This window comes from Crocuta crocuta, unplaced genomic scaffold (genome assembly GCF_008692635.1).
Source record: "Crocuta crocuta isolate KB4526 unplaced genomic scaffold, BGI_CrCroc_1.0 scaffold126, whole genome shotgun sequence".
Classification (NCBI taxonomy): domain Eukaryota; kingdom Metazoa; phylum Chordata; class Mammalia; order Carnivora; family Hyaenidae; genus Crocuta; species Crocuta crocuta.
Window position 1 is genome coordinate 6621295 of NW_027531000.1, and position 23051 is coordinate 6644345.

The following is a 23051-nucleotide window of genomic DNA, read 5'->3' on the forward strand; positions in this document are numbered from 1 at the left end:
TTATCTGTGCCTTCCCTTATTATGTCTACTCCCTGACAAGGAAGAACGCAGCTGGGCTAACTTATATCACGATACCATCAAAAGTTCAAGTAAGAGATTTAACCCAAGGCTGCCTTTTGTCTTTTCTGCTCTAGCAACGCCTACAAGGTTTGCTGGTTTGGAAGGGCAGCCTTGACATTAACTCCATTTTCCTTCAAGTCATCTATCAAAGTACTGGTTGCTTCAGTCTAGAAATATGTACCAGGATGTCATCAAAATTGCATAATGGTGGCATGACTAATTTCTAATTTCTTTTGACGTTAAAAACTGGGCATCCAAATTTAAGATAGAACATTAAAAAAAAAACAAACACCTACACACTAAGTTCAAGGGTAGAAAGGTTAAAAAGATGATTCATGGAAAAAAGTTCTGGAAACAGCTGTAATGTAAACCTGGATTTTTTTTTTTTTTTTAAAAGTAAGAATCTAAAATTTTGTAATCTGCAGGTAAAGCTTCAACTATTCCACCTTACGAATATAGCATGTATCTCAATGCCTGGTACTTCAATCTCAAAAAAATTTGTGTCATTGACTATTAAGACTATGAGACTATTTTTCCAAAAGATGTTACCTAATAGTCACTGTTCTGACTCATTCTATGGATTCAGTTGAGTTTAGAATTGGGAAAGCTAAATTTGTGTACCATGTCAAAAAGAACATATAGGAAGACAGACATGTAGATTCTGCAAATGGCTCATAAGAGGAAAAAAAACAAACCCAGTCCGACGAGCCTTGTGAGTCCCTTCTGGGGATCCGAACTACCAAGGAGTACATCAAGAGAGGAAGACCCAAACCTCTGGATTACAGAATATTACAATGACAAGTGACAGTATGTGTACTGCTAAATGAGGTGCACGCTGATAGAACGGAGTTACACTTCTTTACACTTTCATCAACGTGTAAAAAAGATAGTAAAAATGGTTAGGGATCTCTACCTACATGTACGTTTAATGCACGTTAAAAGGTTACATGAGAGTTTTGATTAGGAAATTTAGATCATAGAATTCTGGTCCCAAGCTGTAAAAGGCTAAAGAAATACCATTAAAAAGCTACACACAGGGGCGCCTGGGGGGCTTAGTCAGTTAAGTGTCCCACTTTCAGTTTCGGTCAGGTTGAGATCTCACTCATGCACAGGTAGCCCGGAGCCTGCTTGGGATCTCCACTCTTGCACGTGCGCTCTCTTTCTCTCTCTCTCTGTCTTTGCTCCTCCCCCATTTGCGCTGTCTCTGTCTCTCTCAAAAAGAAATAAACTTTTTTAAAAAAGGCTACACATAAATAATCTTTGTGCAGTCCTAGCTAATTTCCCTCTGATGTAAAAACAGTAACAATTTCAACTGTTGCATGTGGAACGGTCACACAGTCCCCGGTCGGCTCGCTCCTGGTGTCATTTCTTAGCTGTTTGGTACTTAATCTGAATCTGTTTCCACATGTGTCAACTGAGGGGGACATTCTTGAGAACTACTAAGGGAAGGAATATGTACCATGTGAATACTTCACAGATGACAAGGGAAGAACAGGTCGTTCGGGATCAAGGACCCCAGGACTCCCTCTCCTTGCGTTCACCCCACTACCTACGGAGCCTCTGCCCGCCACGTTCCTTCCTCCTCCACACCAGGGTCGGCACTCCAGTTCAGACCATATTCCCTGCCCCCCAACTACCTGGCTTCAGGAAAGAACAGTGCTCTCCTCTCTCATCTGCGCCGCTCACCTCACCCCCTTCTAGGACTCTATCCTCTGTGTGACTGCTGGATGAACCTGACTCTGTGAGCCCGTCAAACACCAACACCACACTCTTGACGGTCCCTCAGTGACTAAGACCCAGTCTCCTCAGCAAGCGACCGCAGACCCTCCACACACCTGCGTACCCTTTTCCCATAATCCCCCTCACTTCCCAAGCCTCCAGACAAACTAAGGAACTGGCCCTTCTTGGACGTAACTTATTTTCATCTCCCTGCTTGTCTTTATCTTCTATTTTATCAGAGAATAGACTATCTTCTATTCTCTGAGAATTCTGAGAAGAATTTTCTCAGAGAAAGCAGCCTTCGCACTTCTTTTCTAAATCCTACACATTCTTCAAGTAATAACTACCGCTCAGCCTCCCACATTAGGTCTATGCCATTCGCTTGTTCCTCATTGAGCCCTCCCTTCACTTCCACTCAAAAGCACCCTGACTGGGGTCACAGTGAGGTGCGGTACTAGAATCCTGCGGCTCATCCCCTTCCTCCTGACCAGGCTCTGGCTCTCAAGACTAACACAAAGTGAGTGGAAAGAAAGGTAAGGGATCTGCCTTTTTTTTTTTTTAAAGGTGCTTTCTGGGCATAGCTATTTAGGTCTGGCAAGATTATCCCCTACATCCTTCTCCAATCTACCCCTGGAACCCACAGGGAGGGGACTCAGCCTCAAGCTGGGGCTGGAAGAGCAGAGATCTGGAGCAAGCCCTCAACATGCCTGGACACTGGCAGATGCAGGAGGGTGTGAGTAAAACGGAACTGGAATGCCTGAGAGTCCAAATGAACACCTTGGGGCCCATGTGGGCTGACATGGGCTCTCAGACGCACCATGGCTCTTAGAGTACTGTTCTACTCTACTTAGAGTACAACGTCTACTGCACTGCTAATACTTAGACTTCTGAAAACTTTTATCTTAAACATCACTGCTTTCTAATTCTTTTAAGTCCCCAAATTGGCAATGCTCCCTTTCCACATGGCAACAACAGGCTGCAAATGGGGCGTGTATGTCCCCAGCTCACACGGGCCTCATTATTCCAGACTGTCTTGAGCCCCACCGTTGTCATTCATGGACCCGTCTGGATAAGCAGGCATCTCAATTCCCTTCTCTTAATGCTGTGGGACCTATTCTCATGGGCACAAGCTAGATCAGCTATATGTCACCCTATGGAGAGGACAATTTCAAGCCAAAATGATCCCCTTCAACACCAGCCACTGTTTGGGATGGAAAGCAGCCAAAGATGTCTGCTCACTCTGAAAGGCTCCCCTCCAACCGTGTAAATACACCTAGAGCAAGGGGAGACACATTTTTTTCTGTAAAGAGCCAAAGAGTAAATATTTTGGCTCTGCAGGTCACATAATATGTTCAACGCCACCATTATATCCCAAAAGTAGCCATAAACAATATGACGTGAACGAGCATGAGTGTAGTCCAATAAAGCCTTATTTACGGGCACTAAAATCTGAATTTCATACCATTTACGTGTGTCATGAAACACTATTTTGATTTTATGTTCAACATTTAAAGAGTAAAAAGCATTTTGGGCCCATAGGTCATACAGTACGGATTTGGCCTATGAGTTCATTTAAGGTATCTTTCTAAGGGATTTTCTCCTTTGTATCTTGTAAATCCTTATATTTTCTATGTTCCCTTTGTCTTATCATTCCTGTTACATAATAAACTCCTTAAAAGCTAAGGCCAAGTGATATATATTCCTATAACTCTTTGCTGATTCTCCTATGATGCCTTGTACAGAGGAGCTTGATTTATGAATGTTGCATAAATGCCTCCTGCGTGTTATTTTTCAGTCTTAATTCCTATTTAAAGAACTCTAAATTGCAAGAATACAATCTTCCATGTTTTCCAGATAACATATGAAGTACTTTTCAATTAATATCATCTAGGCTTGTTGCTATTACTATGCAACAGGACCTTGATTCATTAGGGTCAAATAAAATGTTTCTTCTTTGTTCTCCCAAATTTGTCTTTAAATATATACAATTTTCTGCCTTCATCCACTTAAAGAAATTAAAGTTACTTCCTTAAAAATTCACATGAACAAAAACAATCTCAAAACTGACTTACTTTATTTTAGAGACAGAGAGAGAGAGAGAGAGAGAGAGAGAGAGAGACCCTGAGACCATGAGAGAGGGAGGGGCTTAGAGGAGGAGAGAGAGAATCTCAACCAGTCTCCAAGCTCAGCACAAAGCCCAACACAGGGCTCGATCGATCCCATGACCCTGAGACCATGACCTGAGCCAAAATCAATAGTTGGACACTCAACCAACTGAGCCACCCATGCACCCCTCAAAATTGACTTTAGATTTATTTTTAAAAAGGCACTAACTATAGAAAAAAAAATTTAAGCCATAATATCAAACCATGTAACTAACTTGGTGCTCAAAACTGCTCAGCTCTAAAACTTCAGAAATTAACAAAACTTACCTTAAATAGTATAGGAAATAAAATGTAGATTTCAAATGACTATATAGGAGTAATATTTAGGAGATCAGCTGATTCTGAGCTATACTTATCAGTAAGCATTATTCTATAAATCAGTTTTCCAAAGAACACTAACACAGAGATTTCAAGTGATTTTTTTTGTAGCAGAATAAATATAAACTCTTCATCATCTGTGGCAATTAAAAGGCAAATTATCATTTGTAAATCATACAGAAAATGCTGCCCTCTACAGAGTATTTAAAAGAACAAAGAATGTTTTCTATAAATGTAACCCCAAAATTACCATGAGAGCAACTTTTTAAAATTCTAGTGATACGAATATATAATGAGCAACAGAATTATTAAGGAGAAAGGAATCAATCCTATTGATGGAGATGACTGGAATTTTATTTTCTTTGCCTTAATGCTTATGCTCACATATAATACCCTCCCTATATAGAAATGTATGTATAAACCCACAAATACTCCAAGGACAAATAATAAGGATAAATAGAGAGAATGTGTCAATTTAAGAGACTGGGAACACAGATTTCAGCTCTGAGGAAGAGAGGAAAAGGAATTTGCTTTCCTACATGCCAGGACAAGCCAGGGAGAGACAGGGGCCAAGGTCTGGCTGTGTGGTGACCACAAAGCAGAACCCTGTCCTCCCTCTCACATACTCGGGGCTCTGAGGCCCTCCTTCCCCGCTATGGAAGAGGTCAGCACCATGAGGCACAAACTTCAATATATTATTTGAGTTCCATGCTATTTAAATTTCCTGAAAGCAGTAGGCTTGCTCCATTCCTAGAAACATTTTAACTGCAGTGGGGAACTGATGAGGAAATAAAAAGCTCAACAACAACTGAAGTGAGAAAGAGAAGAGAAAGTTAAAAAGTTCCTCCTGGATAGGGAGCAGAGAATAAGGCGATAATCAGGAAGAACTAGAGAAACCCATTCTGGTGAGCCAGTTAACTCATCCAGGAAAGGAAACTAGTTTCACAGGCTGCAGGGCAAATCTCAGATAGCAACTCGAAGTTGTCACTGAGGAAACACTATTCTATAAACTTCATGCTATTCACTCACAGCATTTAGAACACTCCCCTCCATCCTGCTAGGTCTAAATACCACTCACCCTTCAAGCCCCAAATGAAATCTCATGCCTTTCTCTGACCCCCAGTGAAACATCACCTCTCCTTTTCTGAGCTGTTTCATCCACACTTCACATACTCACCATCGTCTACTATGTATTGTGTTTTTGATGGACTTCTTAGTTCCCTTATGAGTGCATATATGCCCCCAATACAGTTCACAAGCCTAACTCATCTTTCTGCAGTGCTTTATATTTACACATTACTCTCCACATAATAAATCACGTTTCAGTATGTACTGACAAAGTAACTGTTGAATGAATAAATTAATAGATGAACTCATTAACCAATTAACAAGTACTTTAAAATGACAGGAAGCTGGAGTAAGAATTGAGACTCAAAAGTCAAACAAGACAGAGGCTCCCTTCTGCAGGAGGTTACACGTTTTAAATGACAACTTAAAGGCAAGTCTGTTTCCCCGGCTTTGTTATTTTTATCCACTGTATTTCTCCTCTGAACTACTCATTACGAATGCAATTTTTCAAAAACCTGATAGTTGTTTAATTCTACACCCCCCACCCTGAGGATCTTAAGCGCTCTGAGTACGTGACTTGCACATCCCCTGTTCATGAGTAGACCTTCAGACTCAGTTGAGCACCCTGACTTAGCACCGGCTCAAAAAAGGCTTGCTGAATAACTAGCGAACTAGTTTTACAACAGGTATTTTAGAGTAACATTAAAAGGTCTAACAATTCTTTAAAATGTCTATAACAGGGGTACCCGGGTGGCTCAGCTGGTTGAGCGTCCAACTCTTGATTGTGGCTCAGGTCATGATCCCAGGGTAATGGGATGGAGCCCCCAGTTAAGACTTCATGCTGAGCAGGAGTCTGCTTAAGATTCTTTCTCTCTTGGGGCGCCTGGGTGGCTCAGTTGGTTAAGCATCCGACTTCGGCTCAGGTCAGATCTCCTGGTTCATGGGTTCAAGCCCTGCATCAGGCTCTGTGCTGACAACTCAGAGCCTGGAGCCTGTTTCAGATTCTGTGTCTTCCTCTCTCTCTGCCCCTTCCCCACTCATGCTCTGTCTCACTCTGTCTCACTCTGTCTCAAAAATAAATAAACTATAAAAAAAAAAAAAAGATTCTTTCTCTCTCCTCCTGCTCCTCTCTCCCACTCATAGTCACGCGCTCTTTCAAAATAAAACAGCTAATAAAATAAGATGCTCATAATACAGAGCTTATAAAAATTAAATACAGATAAATGTCACAATGGGAAAAGCCTCGTGATTTCATCTTTTAGTTTTCAAGTTTGGGGTAACTGTTATAACACAATAAAAAGAAGCACCTGCTAAACTGACTTTGGGCTAAAGAGAATTCAAATGCTAAAATCTCCTTCATCTTCAAGGATGCATCAGAACTCGGAGTTCACACGACACACTTGCCATACTCCAATTTTTTCAACAGTCACTTTCCTTAAAGAATAAAGAACAGCCCGAGCCCTGTGCTATGGTTCTTCTTATCTTTCACATAGATTGTACTATTATATCTATTTACAGAAGGGTTAAGTAAGCAGTCATTTCTGAAAAAATGATTATTAAGCCCGATAGTGACTAATACACAGGATTATTAATTATATGAAGAAAAACCATCATCGGGTGGTGTCAATAACTAACCTCCTAAAGGCTGTTTCTTGGGTTAGAGCCTGCCATGTAGCTACTAGTCCTCAGACCTCAAACATGTAGAGAAAGGGAGGTTTTTGATAGCCTTAAAGACAAAACAGAAATAGGGCACCTAGCTGGCTCAGTAGGGAAAGTATTCGACTGTTAACCTCAAGGTTGTGAGTTCAAAGATTGTGTGGAAAGATTACTTAAAAATACAATCTTTTGGGGCATCAGGGTGGCTCATTCAGTTAAGCATCCAACTCTTGATTTTGGCTTACGTCATGATCTCACAGTCCTGAGACAGAGCCCCGCATTGGGCTCCACCCTGGACATGGAGCCTGCCTAAGACACCCTCTCCCTCTCTCTCTCTCTCTCTCTCTCTCTCTCTGTCCCTGCCTGCACATGCGCACTCTCTCAAAAAAAAAAACAATTTTTTTAAAATGTTTTATTTATTTCTAAGAGAGAGAGAGAGAGAGAGAGAGAGACAGCGTGAGCAGGGGAGGGTCAGAGAGAGAGGGAGTCACAGACTGAAACAGGCTGCAGGCTCTGAGCTGGCAGTCAGCACAGAGCCTGATGCGGGGCTCGAACCCACGAACCGCGAGATCATGACCTAAGCGAAAGTCGGACGCTTAACCGACTAAGCCACCCAGGCACCCTCAAAAAAAACAATTTGTTTAAATAAAACAAAATCTTTAAAAACCAAAAAAACCCTACAGAACCAAAAAAGATAATTTCACACGTATGTTTTCATCAGCCAAAAAAATATATGTAAACAACTGTCTGAACAAGAATTAAAGTGTTTTCTATAAAATGGTAAATTTAAAACACCATAGTGGTTAAGAGCCCATACTTAAAAAACAACAAAAAGGGGCGCCTGGGTGGCTTAGTCGGTTAAGCGTCCGACTTTCGCTTAGGTCATGATCTCNCAAAAAAAAACAAAAAAAATACTTTATAAAGGAAAATCATAGGCAAAAAGAGACTACAGAGTGGTGAACTACCACGTGACTCAACGTTAAACAGGTACCAACTGATGGCCCACCTTGTTTTACCTGCACCTGGCACACTTTCCCCCGACCCCTTGTGGATTATTCTGAAGTAAATCCCTGGCTTCATATAATTTCATTTGTAACTATTTCAACAATCAAAAGGTATAGACTTTGAGGCAAACAGACCTGGTATCAAATCCAGGGTTTACCAACTAATAGCTGTGTGACCCTAAGCGAGTGACTGAACTTCTCTGAGCCTGTCTTCGACCCGCAAAATGGATGGAATGCGATAAGGTACCTGAAGAATGAAACCTCGCGCTGGCCCACAAAACACAGTTAATATGGCAGCTGTGGTTATTATTACTGTACTAGCACAGTAAGGCAGGACTCTTTCTGACTCATTTCCAATGACCCCACAAAGGACAAAACAAATAGCAAGTATTCCCATATTTTAACAAAAGATGCTAACCTCTTCATGCTAAACTTACAGAGAGACTAACAAAAAACTGGTGATTTATGACCCCCTTAAGCCCAACAATGAGCTCCAGGAGTTTAAGGAAAACAGGTCCAGAAAAACTCTTCCGATAAAACTGCAGTGCTGTGGGGTTTCAGCCACCTCCAAGGGGGAGGGGAGGAACTACCTTCTGGTCACCCTAAACGAAGAGAATGGGAATTTTAAGAGAGACCCCTAGGGAGTGTAACCTATCACCCCTAGGAATTACGGGGTCCAAAGACAGGTGTCTGACTCCTACCTGATAAAAGCCCCCTGCTGAGAAGCAGGAAGGCGCAGCCTGTGGTGACAGTGTGGGAGCTTGCTCTGGAACTATGAAGAGGAGCTGCCCCTCCCCGCCCCCGCCCCCCTCCCCCAGNAGATGGGGAAGGGAAGATTTACTTGTTTAATCAAGTTCAAAGAGGACATTTTAGGTACTTAAAAGAGACTCTTGTAATTTAAAGTGATATAAAAATTTAAAGAATACTTATTATATAAGATAGGTGTGTATGTGATGCGGTATGATATTTATAGGATATATATTCCACCCAGAAACAATAAAAGAGCAGACAGAATGAGTTCAAAGGGAAAACTGAGGGAAAAAAACTAAGTTGTTTCCCATGATGTTCAGTATCTTCAATACAATAGTTATACTATATGTTCAAAAGCCCAGCAAGACAGAGAAGATGAGGAGCGCCATTATAGAGATAAATGAAATGTAGATATTAGTATAAATAATAACCAGTATAAAGTGTATAATCAATTTAAACTATACCACTTCTGAACAGAATAAAATCTCAAGCATGTTAGAAAAGCTGTTCTCTTTTCATCTCTGTTTTCATTCAGTTCCAGTGAGTAACAGCAGCTCAGCGATGCTTCCATCATGGATTCGACCTACTTAATCCCAAAAGAATGAAACAGGGAGAAGGAAGTAAAAGTTGCTTAAAACACAGGGCAGAAACAAAAAGGGGGGCTGATCACGGTGGCCCAGGTTACTGATCCAGGGAAAGAAACTCCATGCACAAGGTCCCGCGTGAAGCACTAAAACAGTACTCAAAAGGACGAAGCAGGTTTTCTGCCCTTAAAGGAATTTGGATTAGACGTATAGCAAAGAAAGAGATCAGGATTCACAGTCTCCCAGGGGTGAGAAAGAGGTAGGAGGAGGAACACAAACTTGAAAACAGCCAAAGGCCCAGGAAAGAATCCTTTGGAAGGCTACTATGAAGTCAGTCAAGCTACTATGACTCGGATCTTAAAAAATAAAAAACAAAATAAAAATTCAGATCGTAGTCAATCCACTATAATGAAATCTTCTGTACATTCTGAAGCCTCGCTATGTTGGTTTTGAAAGCTAGTTCCAGTTAAGATCACTATTTCTTTGGGGGAGAGTTATTTGAAGAGTTATTCATTACTTTCAAACTGTTAGTTTCAAACTCTTAGACCTTTCTACTAAATAGTGTGACTGCGTTTTGAATTTTACGTAGACACGAATTCATTCTTGGAAAATCTTCAGTGCCACAGAAGAGCTGTGCCCAGTGACACCATGGGGCACCCAAACACACAAGACGCTTCGATGGCAGTCATGCGTCCCTGTGCCGTCCACCTGGGTAAACACAGGTTACGACCCTCATTCGGAGCTGGTGTTCCCCAGAGCTTATGGTGCGACATCTAGACAACCCAGCTCTCTGTTTCTGCACTAACTAACCACAACCCACATCAGCCACAGAACATACTGGGTACAGTTAGAGAGGCTTCCGACTCATTTTCAGCAGACAGTCCTCCAGTGTGTTACCGAAGGTTTTCAGTTGCTGTCACGGTACAGTTGATAAGACTATTTCTTGTCAGATTGATAAAGATGAAAAGTCAAGTCTAAATTTCACTTCTCACCTACTAAAACTGTTAGAGTAATTGATTACCACATAAGTCAATGCAAACAAATTTATTTCTGGTTATGCAATCACAGAACTGATTACTTTCGAAATAAAAATCCAGAGAACCAGATTACTTCCCAGAATAAAGAGTAGAAACTATAAGGTTTTTTTCCCCAGTTTTCCATCTGGAAACCATGATGTAACAGGATAATCGCAAGTTCATTCTCACTGTTTAAATCTATGAATAACGCACAGATCATCTAACACGACTTAAACAAGAAATTAATTGTGACACGTAACCCAAGTTCAAGTCACTTACAGTAGGTTAATTTTTCAAGGTAATTTGCTGCAATTCAAGAAATATCTTAAAAGGCAAGAAGAGGAGCACCTGGTGGCTCAGTTGGTTATGCATCTGACTTCGGCTCAGGTCATGATCTCACCGTTCGTGAGTTCGAGCCCTGAGTTGGGCTCTGGGCTGACAGCTCAGAGTATGGAGCCTGCTTGGGATTCTGGGTCTCCCCTTCTCTGCCCCTCCCTACTCTCACTCTGTCTCTATCTCTCAAAACTAAGTCAACAAAAGCTTAAAAAAAAAAAAGGCAAGAAGAAATAACATGAGAAAAAACAAAGCAGTTGCATTTCTACCAATGAGTTAAGAAAGACTGATTCTTTTCAAAGGGAGTAGCTCTGCCACTTTCTGAGCAACAGTCCTTCAAAATAAAATAGAGCTAGCCTAACTCAACTTGATTAACAAACACCTATCTTTCATTTAACTGTAATTCATTTTGATAATTATTATCTGCCTTAATAGAATCTACTTCAAAATCAGATTTTCTACCTCTAGGACAGAAGGTGATAGGTTACACAGCAGTCAAAGAAAATCCTAGGAATTCCTCCAGGAAAGACAAACATTACAGATGGGATTCTTCCTTTTAAGCCAATGACGTCACCTGGGTGTCAAGGGAAGAGTTCCCTTACTTTCCCCTTCTAATCCTCAAGTCTAAAAACCTACACCTAGAAGTATCTTTATCTAAGGACAAAGGAACAACGAGACTCCCCGGGGAAGAATCTAAGAAATGACCATAAAGGATAGAAAGTGACTTTTAAATAAATGTGCCAGAACTAATCCATACAAATGGATGCTGCCACCTTCAAAGTTATTACTTTGGAAATTATATACTTAATCCACTGATACCGTTATAGTCACTTTGGAATTTGTTTCAGAGCTCAAGGTTTTCCACATCCTTAAAACCAGCAAATGTCTGTCCCTTCAGGTTAGATTTGCAATCGTCAAAGGTCCTCAGAGTAGCTGTGCTGTTCTTTGGAAAGCCTTTCCTGACCTCCCAAGTCCAGGCTCTGTGCCCCCTCCCCGTGATCGCTGCTTCCCCCCAGCAGAGCGCTTCTCACTCTGAAATGGAATTGCTTACGTGTCGTGTGTCGCCCTGGCAAAACTGTAACCTGCATGGAAACAGGGACTAGATCTTATTACTATTATACCCACAGTCCAAGCAGAGTGCCAAGACAACTGCAGGCATCCAAGAAATAGTGAGCGGTGCGCTCGACCACAGTACGAGATGGTCTGGAATGCTGTGCACCTTCCCCGGTGACCCTCCCAGCAGCTCTCAGAAAAGAGTGTACCTACAGAGAGGAGTATTACTTTGTATACGTGCGGGGGGAGAAGCAATTGGATTTGATGATTTTCATTACTCATTTATGCACAGAAAAGCAAAACTCATGACTGCATCCTCACAGACTAAAAACCTAACTTTTTCTCTCTCACATGTGCCATCACAAAAGGATCTTACCTAGTTGCAAGATCTTTATAGTGTCTCTGTAAGCTTTCATCACCAGCTTGAAGTGGCGATAAAGTGGGTAGCATAAAACTCTTCTTCCAAACGACACCAGGATTTCATGAACATTAGTCCAAGTCTGTGAAGTACAGTTTAAATAAGTAATCATTTCCATATTACATAAACAAAAGGACACAACGAAATATGAAACCACTCTCAGTTAAAAACTGTAAGTTCGGATCATCACGAAGCCACGCAAAAGAGTAATATAAAACCATGCCATGGGATTCTTTTTGTACACCTTACAATGAAATATTTAATTGCCGCCCTTGTAATTTCTCATACTTTATCAAGATATCACAAATGCTCCTTAAAAAACACACATGCAGCAGGAAAGTTTCAAAAAGTCCTTTAAGAATTATAAATATGAATCTAAAACACATGGCACTAACAAAATACAGATGCACATAAAAGACACTGTTAAATGATATATGTTTCATATTTTTGTCCTTTAGTACCACTCGAGATGGTGTAGATGAAAGATGGGAACTCTTTAGTGAAGTGTGTTCACAGTCTCCCTCTTTTTCTTCTTTTTCTTCTTCTTTTTTAGTGCTTTGGGCATGAGAAATACATGGTATTTATTTCAGTAATTTGCTTTCACTTATCAAAGAAAAAAGGGCTTTCTTGAAAATAGTATTCTATCTTGAATAGTATCCAATTGAAACCATCAGCAATTCAAGACTTACTGAAAACACTAGACAAAGGCAATTTTGTACAAAATTGTTTTTTAATTGGATTTTGATTAAAACTGTATGAAATCTGTAACCCATATATAAAACTTAAAATATAAAAGTAAAACTAAGGGAGCAGAATAATCTCCATGTATATTAATCCTGAACGAATGAGAGATCTGATTAAGAATAGTGAGTATGTCACAAAGAACAATTTATACTTAAAAAGAGTTATAAGCCTTGAAAAAATTCTCCCAAACACTAATGCTTTTATAAAACTTTCACAGAGCTCTTAATAGCTCTGGCAACTCTAAGTTACCTCAAAATCAATAAAAATTCCAAAATAAGATCATAAATAGGTGAATTTATTCAGGTAGACTGTAATAACTGAACTATGAAACTCTTTAGTTACCGACTATTTTGTTTCCAATGTAAGTAATCAATGCGATTATTACAAAATCAGCTTCTCCATTATATGCTGATCACTCGATAAGCAGAACCCAAATGAAGTCTAGACAGAGCACTCCTCCATCTTCAGTATGCAGGCAACTCCCTGGAGACCTCGCTTCAGGTTCTGCTTCAGTGGGTCTGGACTGAGATTCTCTCTCACAAGCTCCCAGCCAAAGGTGCTGTTCGAGCACTGGTTCATGGAACACTCTCTGGAGTAGCAAAATCCTCTAACAAAGCTGAATGTTGCAATCTTGTTCACATCTTCTCAATTTAAACAAAGTGATGCTATGAGGGGCGCCTGGGTGGCTCAGTCAGCTGAGTGTTCAGCTTGGGTCACGATCTCTTGGTTCGTGAGACTGAGCCCCATGTCGCTGCCAGGATCTGAGCTGACAGAGTGGAGCCTGCTTGGGAAGTTTTCTCTCCTCTCTCTGGCTGTCCCCACCACCCCACGCCATGTATCTGCGCTTTCTCTCTCTCAAAATAAATAAACTTAAAAAAAAAAAACAGTGATGCCATGATACAACCTTGATTTTACAACTTATAATACACTATATCTAGGAATTTTTTTTTAATGTTTATTTTTGAGAGAGAGCAGGGAAAGGGCAGAGAGAGAAGGGGAGACAGAGAATCTCAAGCGGGCTCAGTGCTGTCAAGACAAAGCCCAACTTGGGGCTAGGTGAATCATGAGATCATGAACCTGAGCCAAAGTAGGACGTCTAACTGACTGAGCCATCCAGGTGCCCCTGTATCTAGGAATTAAACTGGAAAAACAAAAAGCTAGTTGACTTAATTGATGATCCAATTATCAGGTGTGTAAAATGACTTTTTTTAACATGCTTTTATTATTTTACATGCTATTTGTTCTTTTTTTTTTTTTAAGTAATATGTACACCCAGTGTGAGGCTCGAATTCATGACCCCGAGTTCAAGAGTCACATGCTCTACCAACTGAGCCAGCCAGGCACCCCTAAAAGTTTCTTTTATTTATTTTTTAAATGTTTGTTTATTTTGAGAAAGAAAACGCGTGCATGTGTGAAAAGGAGCATGCTGTCAGCACAGAGCCCGACGTGGGGCTCGAGCTCATGAATCCTGAGATCATGCCCTCAACCGAAATGAAGAGCTGGACACTCAACTGATTGAGCCACCAGGTGCCCTTCTACTTTTAATTGCTGTTTTGATGTTCAACAATTTGTTCAGAGTAAATTTTAAATAGCATCCTCTGATATTATTATAAGATCTACATAACAATTTACTAGGAAATATTTATAAAACAATCGTTACTATACTAGAAGAGTTACCAGATCTCTCCAAACCAATTGTAGACCTGGGATGAGTAATTCAAACTCTATGATCTAAGCTTCCTCGTCTGTAAAATAGCAGTAATACTTATCTCACAGACTTACTAGAAGGAATAGGAGAGGTAATACATATAAAACGCTTATTAGCACAGTTTGTGATGGTCAGGAAATGGCCCCTAGTAGAATTATCACCTAGGTTTGCTTCCCAGCTTTGAGGTCTGAGCCCCAATACGTGCCAACTTAGAGACACTGTTCTCCTCCCACTGCCTGGATATCCTACCTAGCCTCATCAGTGGAAGAGTTACGAAGGCAATCCAAATTTTATTAAAAGGATGGGGGGAAAATGTGTATAATCAAGCTTCCACTTGTAAAAAGTCAAGGAATTGCTTAAATTACCCAAACAAACTAATGGCAACAGGAAAAGAAAAAAACTTTCTAAACAAACAATATTGAAGGAATTGCAACTGAAAATCGTACCTCAAACCAGCAAAGTGTGGGACTCAGCTTTCTAATGTTCCATGCAGATTCAACCTTCATTTGTTTTGGAGAAAAGAGTAGTGTCATTTTCGAGGTAAAGCCATTCAAAAATAAAGCAAATATAACCATTCACTCAACTGGTGTCTCGACAGCACTGCCGTACAGAAGAACTAAGAAGTATCTGTGACTGAGGAAAAATAAGTGCTTTGCAGAAGCTATCAAAGGCAAGTTTCTGCCTACTTTCCTTGGGATTTCACAAAGTAAAGCTTTTCCACTGATAAGAGTACCAGAACATAAAAGCAAACAAGCAGAGGCTTTGAAACTAAAACTTAAAGCAAAGCGAGGCTTGCTCAATTCCTGTCTTTCTCAACTAAGTTACCCAAACATTCTGTAAGTAATCTGCCAAAGGACTCAAAGATAATGCTGAAAGGCTGGCTGTGGCACTTAAAAAGATGCTCAAGAATCTGGCCTTTCAGAGAATGCTTGTGAGATTAAGTGCATTCTAGGGAAGGTCTTGAAGTCATAAGACTTCTTGGCATCAAATATGCGAATAAAAGAATCAAAAAATGGTAAATCTTATCAAGCATGACTGAACACACTCACTTGTCTCCCTGAGCAATAATGTGAAGTACTTTTTAGTAAAAGAAACTATTTTCTCCAATTACAATATCCTTATACGATGAATGGAGACAAAAGCCATTTCCAGCTATATTGTGCCCTTGATACACTCGTTAATATTCATTTGGGAGTCAAATGCAAATCCCAAGAGTCAGCTTTGAAATTTTCAGGATCCTAACAACAGAAAATTTGGCACATATCAAATTCTAATCCTAATACTCTGCTTATGCTGTGATGTTAAGAAAAACAGATTAAGTAATGTACATCATGACCCAATTTGAATACACATACACACGTGTACACAATGAAAGACTGCAAGCGATGTGTCTCCTTGTAACAGTAGCTATTTCTGATGGCTGAGATGACGGGAGATTTTAATTCTTTTCTTCATATGTATATTTTCCTTTTATACTGACATGAATTCTCTGCGTAATTTTTAAAAAAGGAGAGCATATGCTCAGCTCGCAAACAACCCTTGAGCAAGTACAATTATAAACAGCTGCAGGGGTACACTGACTGGGAAGACTTTTTTTGGTTCTTCAGCCTTTTTAAAATGTACGATTGCTGATTTAGGCGAGAAAGACGTTAAACTCTTCGTTTACAAAATCCAATGTGGATCAAGAAGAGATACGATCAATTTTTATATTATTAAAAAAAACATTTAAAAAATAATGTTCTTTACAAAAGGTTTTACTTTTACAAGATTTCTTTAAAAAGCAAAAAGATAGGATTTTAAAATGTGATTTTCACGTAATTTTTTCAGAAGCACACATACTATGTAAATGGAGGGACATCTGCAGATAAATGCTCCAATTCCCATTTTTGTAAAATGGGTACACCACGCAACTGCTATACCCTGCATCTGCTCATGGACAGCTCGGACAGAGAATATAAATGGGTGTGGTAAAGTTCACCTCTTGTCAATGTCAAGTGTCACGTGGAAACAGCCCTCTTCTTTGAACAAGTCCTCTCCTAAAGAGATAAGAGCTCAGGATATCCCTTCTCTACCCTCAGCTTATTGCCCCGCTCTACTACGTAATAGATGTGGATGCGCAGAAGGAAGGAAAAAGAACAAGCCAGCAATGCGTGTTCACATTGGTACCCACCACCAACATGCACGTGTGGCACCGCCAGGAGCAGCCCCTGAATAAATCATCACAACAGGCATCACCCTCGACAGGAGGAGTGAAGCCTTTCAGTTGATTCAATCCGGTCACCCATGCAAAATGCAGACACACGTGCACTTACGTTCTTCTCTCCTTCAGTGACACGAGTTTCATAGCAATATGCCAGAAGGATATCAATCAAACTGTAGTACACTTGGCGAAGAGCTCTCTTGTCCAGTAGGTAAGATTTATTGACAAAATTTCGCAGCTGATATTTCTCTTCCTCAGAAAAAGACACTAGAAAAAAATGCATTTAAAAATGAAATGCTCCATTCAGTTTTGCAAAACCCCCAGCGGGCAAGATTTGACAAAATTAGAACTTCGATTATAGAAACTGAAATAAGAGTAGTTTAACTCTGAATATAGAAGGAACTTTTAAAGTAGACTTCATAGTTTTATTAAGGTCTGTGCATCTGCTCAAGCCCTAGTAGAGCTAAATAAAGGAGAAATGTCTAAACAGTATCTATTCCTTCCTTAGAAGGAAGGATGCCCCCCCCCCTTTTTGCTACACTGTCCTGTATTCGAAGCATCTAAATGCCAGAACTATTGACTTTAAAATTAAGATAACACAGTTTGAGAAGAGAAAACATAATGGCTAAATACAGCATTCTGTAAATACTCATTATCCATTTGGAAAGTTCTATACAAAGAAATAGGAATATTCCCATATTAATAGTCGACATTAAAGGCAAAGTATCTATTAATGTCCTTTATACAAAGAAACAAAGTGTTACCTGCATAACACACAAATGTGTCCACATCACACATATCTGACTTGTGGGAAGAGGGTGGTTTTTTCAACTGTGTGTCTTTTCTTTGGCTTTCACCCTGTTTCTGTCTTTATCAAGAGCCTCCTCATTACAAATCTAGTATATAGCATTTCATATTTTTCTCTATCATCATGTAATATACATAAACATATACAAAGGAATTTATACCATCCTCCCTCCCCCGTCATAGAATTAGATCCTTTTTCTCCATCTAGCCTAGCTCACTCAATAACTCTGGCAAATCTCTCCAAGTCAACTGGTACTTAGCTAATTTTTGTAAAGGCGTAGACTATTCCGTGGTGTGGTGTGCTCTATCCAACCACTCCCCCTACTGACGGGCATCCAGTGGGCTTCCAGTTTTCTGCCACTGCTAGTAAGACCACATAAAGGTCCTTAACACACGTCCTCGGATACTGGGAGGTTTCATTTCTATAAAAGAGATTCCCCAGAGTAAATTCACTGGGTTAAAAAGTGCCTCTGTTTTTAAAGAATACTTTATTTAAAGGCTACAACTCTCCCTTTTTAATGGCCCTGGATTCTCCTTCTACACACATCTCTCCCACCCAGCAATAAATGTTAATAGCCGTTCCTACTCATTTCCACTTTAGCAGATAGCAAGTGATGGTGATATGAAGAATTCTAAGAGGAGCCCCACTGAGTCACATCATTTGAATGTGGACAGAACCTGTGACTTGCTTCTATCCAAAAGAATATGACAATGGTGACGGGACAAGCAACGTCATGATTATGTCCCTTTAAAGAGCCGACTGGAGCCAGAGATTCACCACTGGTTTTGAAGAAATAAGACACCATGTTGTTAGAGGCTGTTGGCAGGAAAGTGTGGGGGCCTGTGAGATGTGAAAGTAGCCCCCAGCTGACAGCCAGCAAGGGCACTGGGACCTTAGCTCTACAGCCACAAGGACAGAATTCTGTCAACCATCACATGAGCCTGGAAAAGAACCCTGAGATCCAGAAAAGAATGCAGCTACCAACACATATCAAAAAAGAAAAGAGAAGATGGCCACACTTATCTACACCCTTGTAAGACCCTAAGCAGAGGACCCACCTAGCAAGTCTGAGTCCTGAGCTATGGAAAATGAACTGTTTCTAATTTGTGGTAATTTGTTAAAGAGAAAAAAAAAATCAAAAAAACCATAATATAGTGATATACCACTGTTAGTGCAGTTAGTATTTTTCTAACTGCTGAACTTTAAGCATTGTTTTATAAGTTTGCTGGCAACCTGTGAATGAACCATTAAATGTGTTGTGCCCATTTTTTTCCTATTGGATGGCTTCTCATCAAATTTTTAAGAACTTGCTCTTATAGACATGAACCCTAGTCATATCTCCAAGTCGACTGCACCTCTACTGACTTTGTCTATGGGATCCTTTGCCATTGATTTATCTATTTTGTGTGTGTGTGTGTAGCCAAGTATATCCATCTTTAAAAAACAAAAGACAAACAAACTTTGGACTGAGAGTCTTTGATAAGGTTTCCCCCAACTCCTGAATGGTGCATGAAATCTCTCATCTTCTCTTTAAGATTCACAGTTTCCTTTCTAAAATCTAAGTCTTTAATCCAGCTGGAAGTTATTTTTTCATGTTTTAAGATTCTGGTTAATTCCAGGTAAACAGTTAATTGTGCCAGCACAATTGGGTCAGTAAGCGGTCTTTTCCCCCTATACTGAACTATTAACTTTGTCAAATAGATCTGTTGTTTTTCTTACTAAAAGTTATTTCCAAGCATTTTCAGCTTTTGTGACTTGTAAATACAATATTTTCCCCCAATTTCCAGTAATTTATTGATAGGAGAGAGAAAAGCCTTTTTTTCTCCACAAACCACCTTACCCAATGTTTGGCTGCCTTGACCAAAAAAAAAAAAAAAAAATGAAGTACTTAATAAATGCTTTATGTCTACATTGGTAAGGTAAGCAAGTATAAGATAAGGTCAAAGTTCTTTCTAATTTTCCTCTGATGTTTATAATATAGGCAAGCTATCATCAAGTATCTATTTTCTCACATTAAAACATGAGCATTATTGGTTATTATCACACATGAAATAAAATACATCTTATCTTAAAACAAGACTTACAGAAAGAGTAACAACTCTTACACGTGTGTCCTCAGTTCCCAGCTAGTGTAAGAAAGACATGGCCTGCTCCCTGTCTTAGAGTGATTTCTACAGAAACTTAAGTAGCTAGATATTTTAAGTTGCGTCTAAAAAAAAAAATGTTATCAATCCTTTACCTTGCAAAGTAATCTTTCATTCTCCTTCCATGCCCTACCAGACAATTATTTTCAAATTCACTTAAAAAGTTTTTAAGCCTGATAAAGAGGAGCACTTTGCTTCTGGCTCCAGTGGCTCATACCAAAGTAATTCCCAAAAAAACAACACAAAAGAAAACAAAAAAACACACAGAACACTTTAAAAGGCTCTGTCTCCAAATTTTAGAATTGCCTGTTACATTTAGGTAAGGACAGGCCAAACTGCTAACCAGAAGAGCCCAAAATACAGTGGCTTCTCTGAGACAGAAGTTTCTCTCCCACACCACTATTCTGAGCAAATGAGCCAGGGCTAGTGAGGTATCAGTATCTCCATCATAGGACTTCCGATGATGCGTCTAAGAAAGCTGTTCCAGGTTTTTACCATTTCCTAACCAATGGGAAAGCAGAGTAAGATGGTAAGCACCTTCTTTTTTCCAAAGACCTGGTCCAGGGCACACAGCAGTTCTGTCATTCCCCATCATCCAGGACTCAGTCACAGGACCACACCGGGGGGCGAAGGAGGAAGGCAAAGGGGGTCACTGGGGCATCACTAGCTGCGTGCTCACGTGCCCAGCTCCAACTCAGGAAGCGCCTTAGGGGAGGAGGGCTAAGACAAGACAAGACACCCGGCTGGCTGTGATGCCTTTTAGGAGACCAAAAATTATTAAGTTGCTTTTCAGTATTCCCAAATCACGCTCTTACTAGCCAGTTACCCCATCCCTTCTATCTCCACTCAACAAAAACTCGCCTTCTGCTCATCACAAGTGGACAAAAGCCAGAAGAGAGAGATTTCCTCACACATGCTGGGTCCTTTTCACATACAGTTTCCCAAACCCACTTCTGTCCTCTCCTAGGGGCCTTAACTTTAACACAGCTTCTTTTTGTTTAAAGGCTTCCTTCCAGCAGTTTTACAGTCTATCCTCTGGGGGAAAAATCTTAAATACAGTTACTGGAAATTACTAGAAGCAATACTCCTTTACTCATTAAAATTTACTTAGTGCAAAAAACCAGGTCTTGAAATATATATATGCAATCATTTTTTAACGATGTTAGAAATCCTACGTTTAAAAAGTGTAAGAAGAAACAGGAAATGGATTTGCACACATGCCGCTTACATAAATGACAACTATGGGAATGCATTTGCTTCATTTGCTGGCAGCAACATAAAGAAATGCGTACACTTTTAAACTTAATGCCGGTAGGTGTCAGGTGAAACATTCTTTAAAGACTGGCATTTAGAAACAGAATTAGTAAGACAGATACACTGGGTGCCCCATGTCTCATCAAAGGGCTAATGCGAAGATCCCTTAATTTAAATAGAAGCTCTCAGTTCAATTAAAGCAATCTGATTTAAGGAAAGTGTAAGAAAGCACATACTCACTGCATGAAGAAAGTATACTCAACAAACCATTTTAAGCCCCCTAGTAATTCTTAAGAAGGTTTGAGGCAGTACTCCCCTAGGTATAATTTTTGAGACGTTCATTACTTTAGCTAATAGCAAAATGCCAGGTGTTCATGATGATATTATCTCACTCGAGAAAAGCCTTTATCCTAGTTGACTAATAAGGACTTCTGCTTCCAGATAATTCTAAATCATAAGGTAAGCATGCCCAGAACCATTTAATAACACATTAACTCATCTAAATGTTTATACTTTCATTCTTAAGTAATCACACCTGTATATATACTTAATAATCTGTAAAAACTGACCTAGGAACTATAGACTCTGGTGTTCCATTACCCACAAGAAGGGCTTCTGCACAACCTAAATCACTTTCCATGACTGTATATAGAAGGAAAGCCTACTTGAATGTACTCATGAATTCTTGGATGCTGGGTGCCCCTAGCCTTTCCTTAAAACACACCACCTTTTTCTGAGTGTTTTCAACTCGCATTTTGGCCTAAATAGTCCATTAATAATACACAAATGCATTTAAATTTTGAAATTCAAGCAAAGAAACCAGAGATGATAAATAACAATACTAACAAAGTAGGAAACCGCTAGAGAAACCAAAAGTCTGAGCTCCCCAAGGCCTTTCTGATAGGAGCTGTAAATCACATCACCCAGAGGGGAACTTGGGGAGGTTTGCACACAATCAGGTCTAACTAAGCAGCGGCACTGGAAATAACTACAGATGCGTGCCAACAATACTTGGATGATTGCCACCATGAGTAACATTTGTCAGGCATTTGTATGACTTAGCTACACTACAAAGCAGCCTTGCTATACAGTTCACAACATTTTGGTTAATTATACTTCTATAAATAATCTACAGTCAAACAAAGGCAGCTGAAAGCTCAATTCACTTGGGGAAGAAACTGGTGCACTGGCCCCATGCAAAAGGCCCAGGACCCCCTCCCAATGTTAAAAAACCCCAGTCAGTACATTTGAGGGCAGCAAAGGGGCTCCCATCAAAATGGAAAGTGACCTTCTTACTTCACTTTGAGCATTCTCTAGTTTTGTTACTTTGAAATCGTTCCTTCTCTCTAAATCCCCCTCCCAAATATCTGTCGTCTGTGGGTCAACAATTAAATAATCCCTGATCCGGCTTCTCTCAGAGGAATGCAAATCTGTCTATTATACTGTATACTTTCTGGAAACAGATCAAGGGAACCAGAAGAAAATGTGCTGCATTCAAACCTTTAGCCTAAATGGGTAGCCCCGCAGAGCTACAACTTTCAAAGCTGACACTGACAGTTAGCTCCACAAACACTGAAGGACTCACTGGTGCCAAACAGGATGTCCCCGCTAGGAAGTTCACTGACTAAAAATGTTATGTGGTGTCACACCAAGCAGCCGTGTGCCAAGATTCCCGGGCTGAGATTAACCACAGAAAGACAACACGGGAAATGTGGTGAGACCATCCCCACGAAACCAGAGCTCAGCGGGAGCGGAGCGTTTAACACTCCCATTTACAAGCCTTTGGGGAGGAAGACTGGAATCATTACTGAAGACGTTAATAAAAGTCTCCATGTTGTAACTCGGGACTACAATGAAAATCATAGGAATCATAAAATCAAACGAATCATAAGTGAGGCAAAGACAGGGAGCAAAGTTCACCATCTAAGGCTTATCTGGAATTCTAAACAATCTAGCTTACTATCTTATGATGAGGCTGAATCAAAGGTAGAGCCTCACCTGCACTGTTGTATCTGCCTGGCAACAGCCCACTGCCGTGACAAAGTAAGG

At 40.1% G+C, this 23051-nt stretch overlaps 1 protein-coding gene across 2 annotated transcripts in view; it reads right to left on the minus strand.

Moving 5' to 3' along the window:
• The window catches only part of SHQ1 (SHQ1, H/ACA ribonucleoprotein assembly factor), a 101174-nt gene that overhangs the window by 50481 nt on the left and 27642 nt on the right, over positions 1-23051 (minus strand). For both annotated transcript variants that reach the window (XM_077770641.1, XM_077770640.1), the window contains exons 7-9: positions 16909-17063; positions 15043-15096; positions 12103-12226 (exon numbers count right to left, since the gene is read on the minus strand). In XM_077770641.1, the coding sequence (XP_077626767.1) occupies positions 12103-12226; positions 15043-15096; positions 16909-17063 (333 nt within the window). The remainder of the gene's footprint in view (positions 1-12102; positions 12227-15042; positions 15097-16908; positions 17064-23051) is intronic.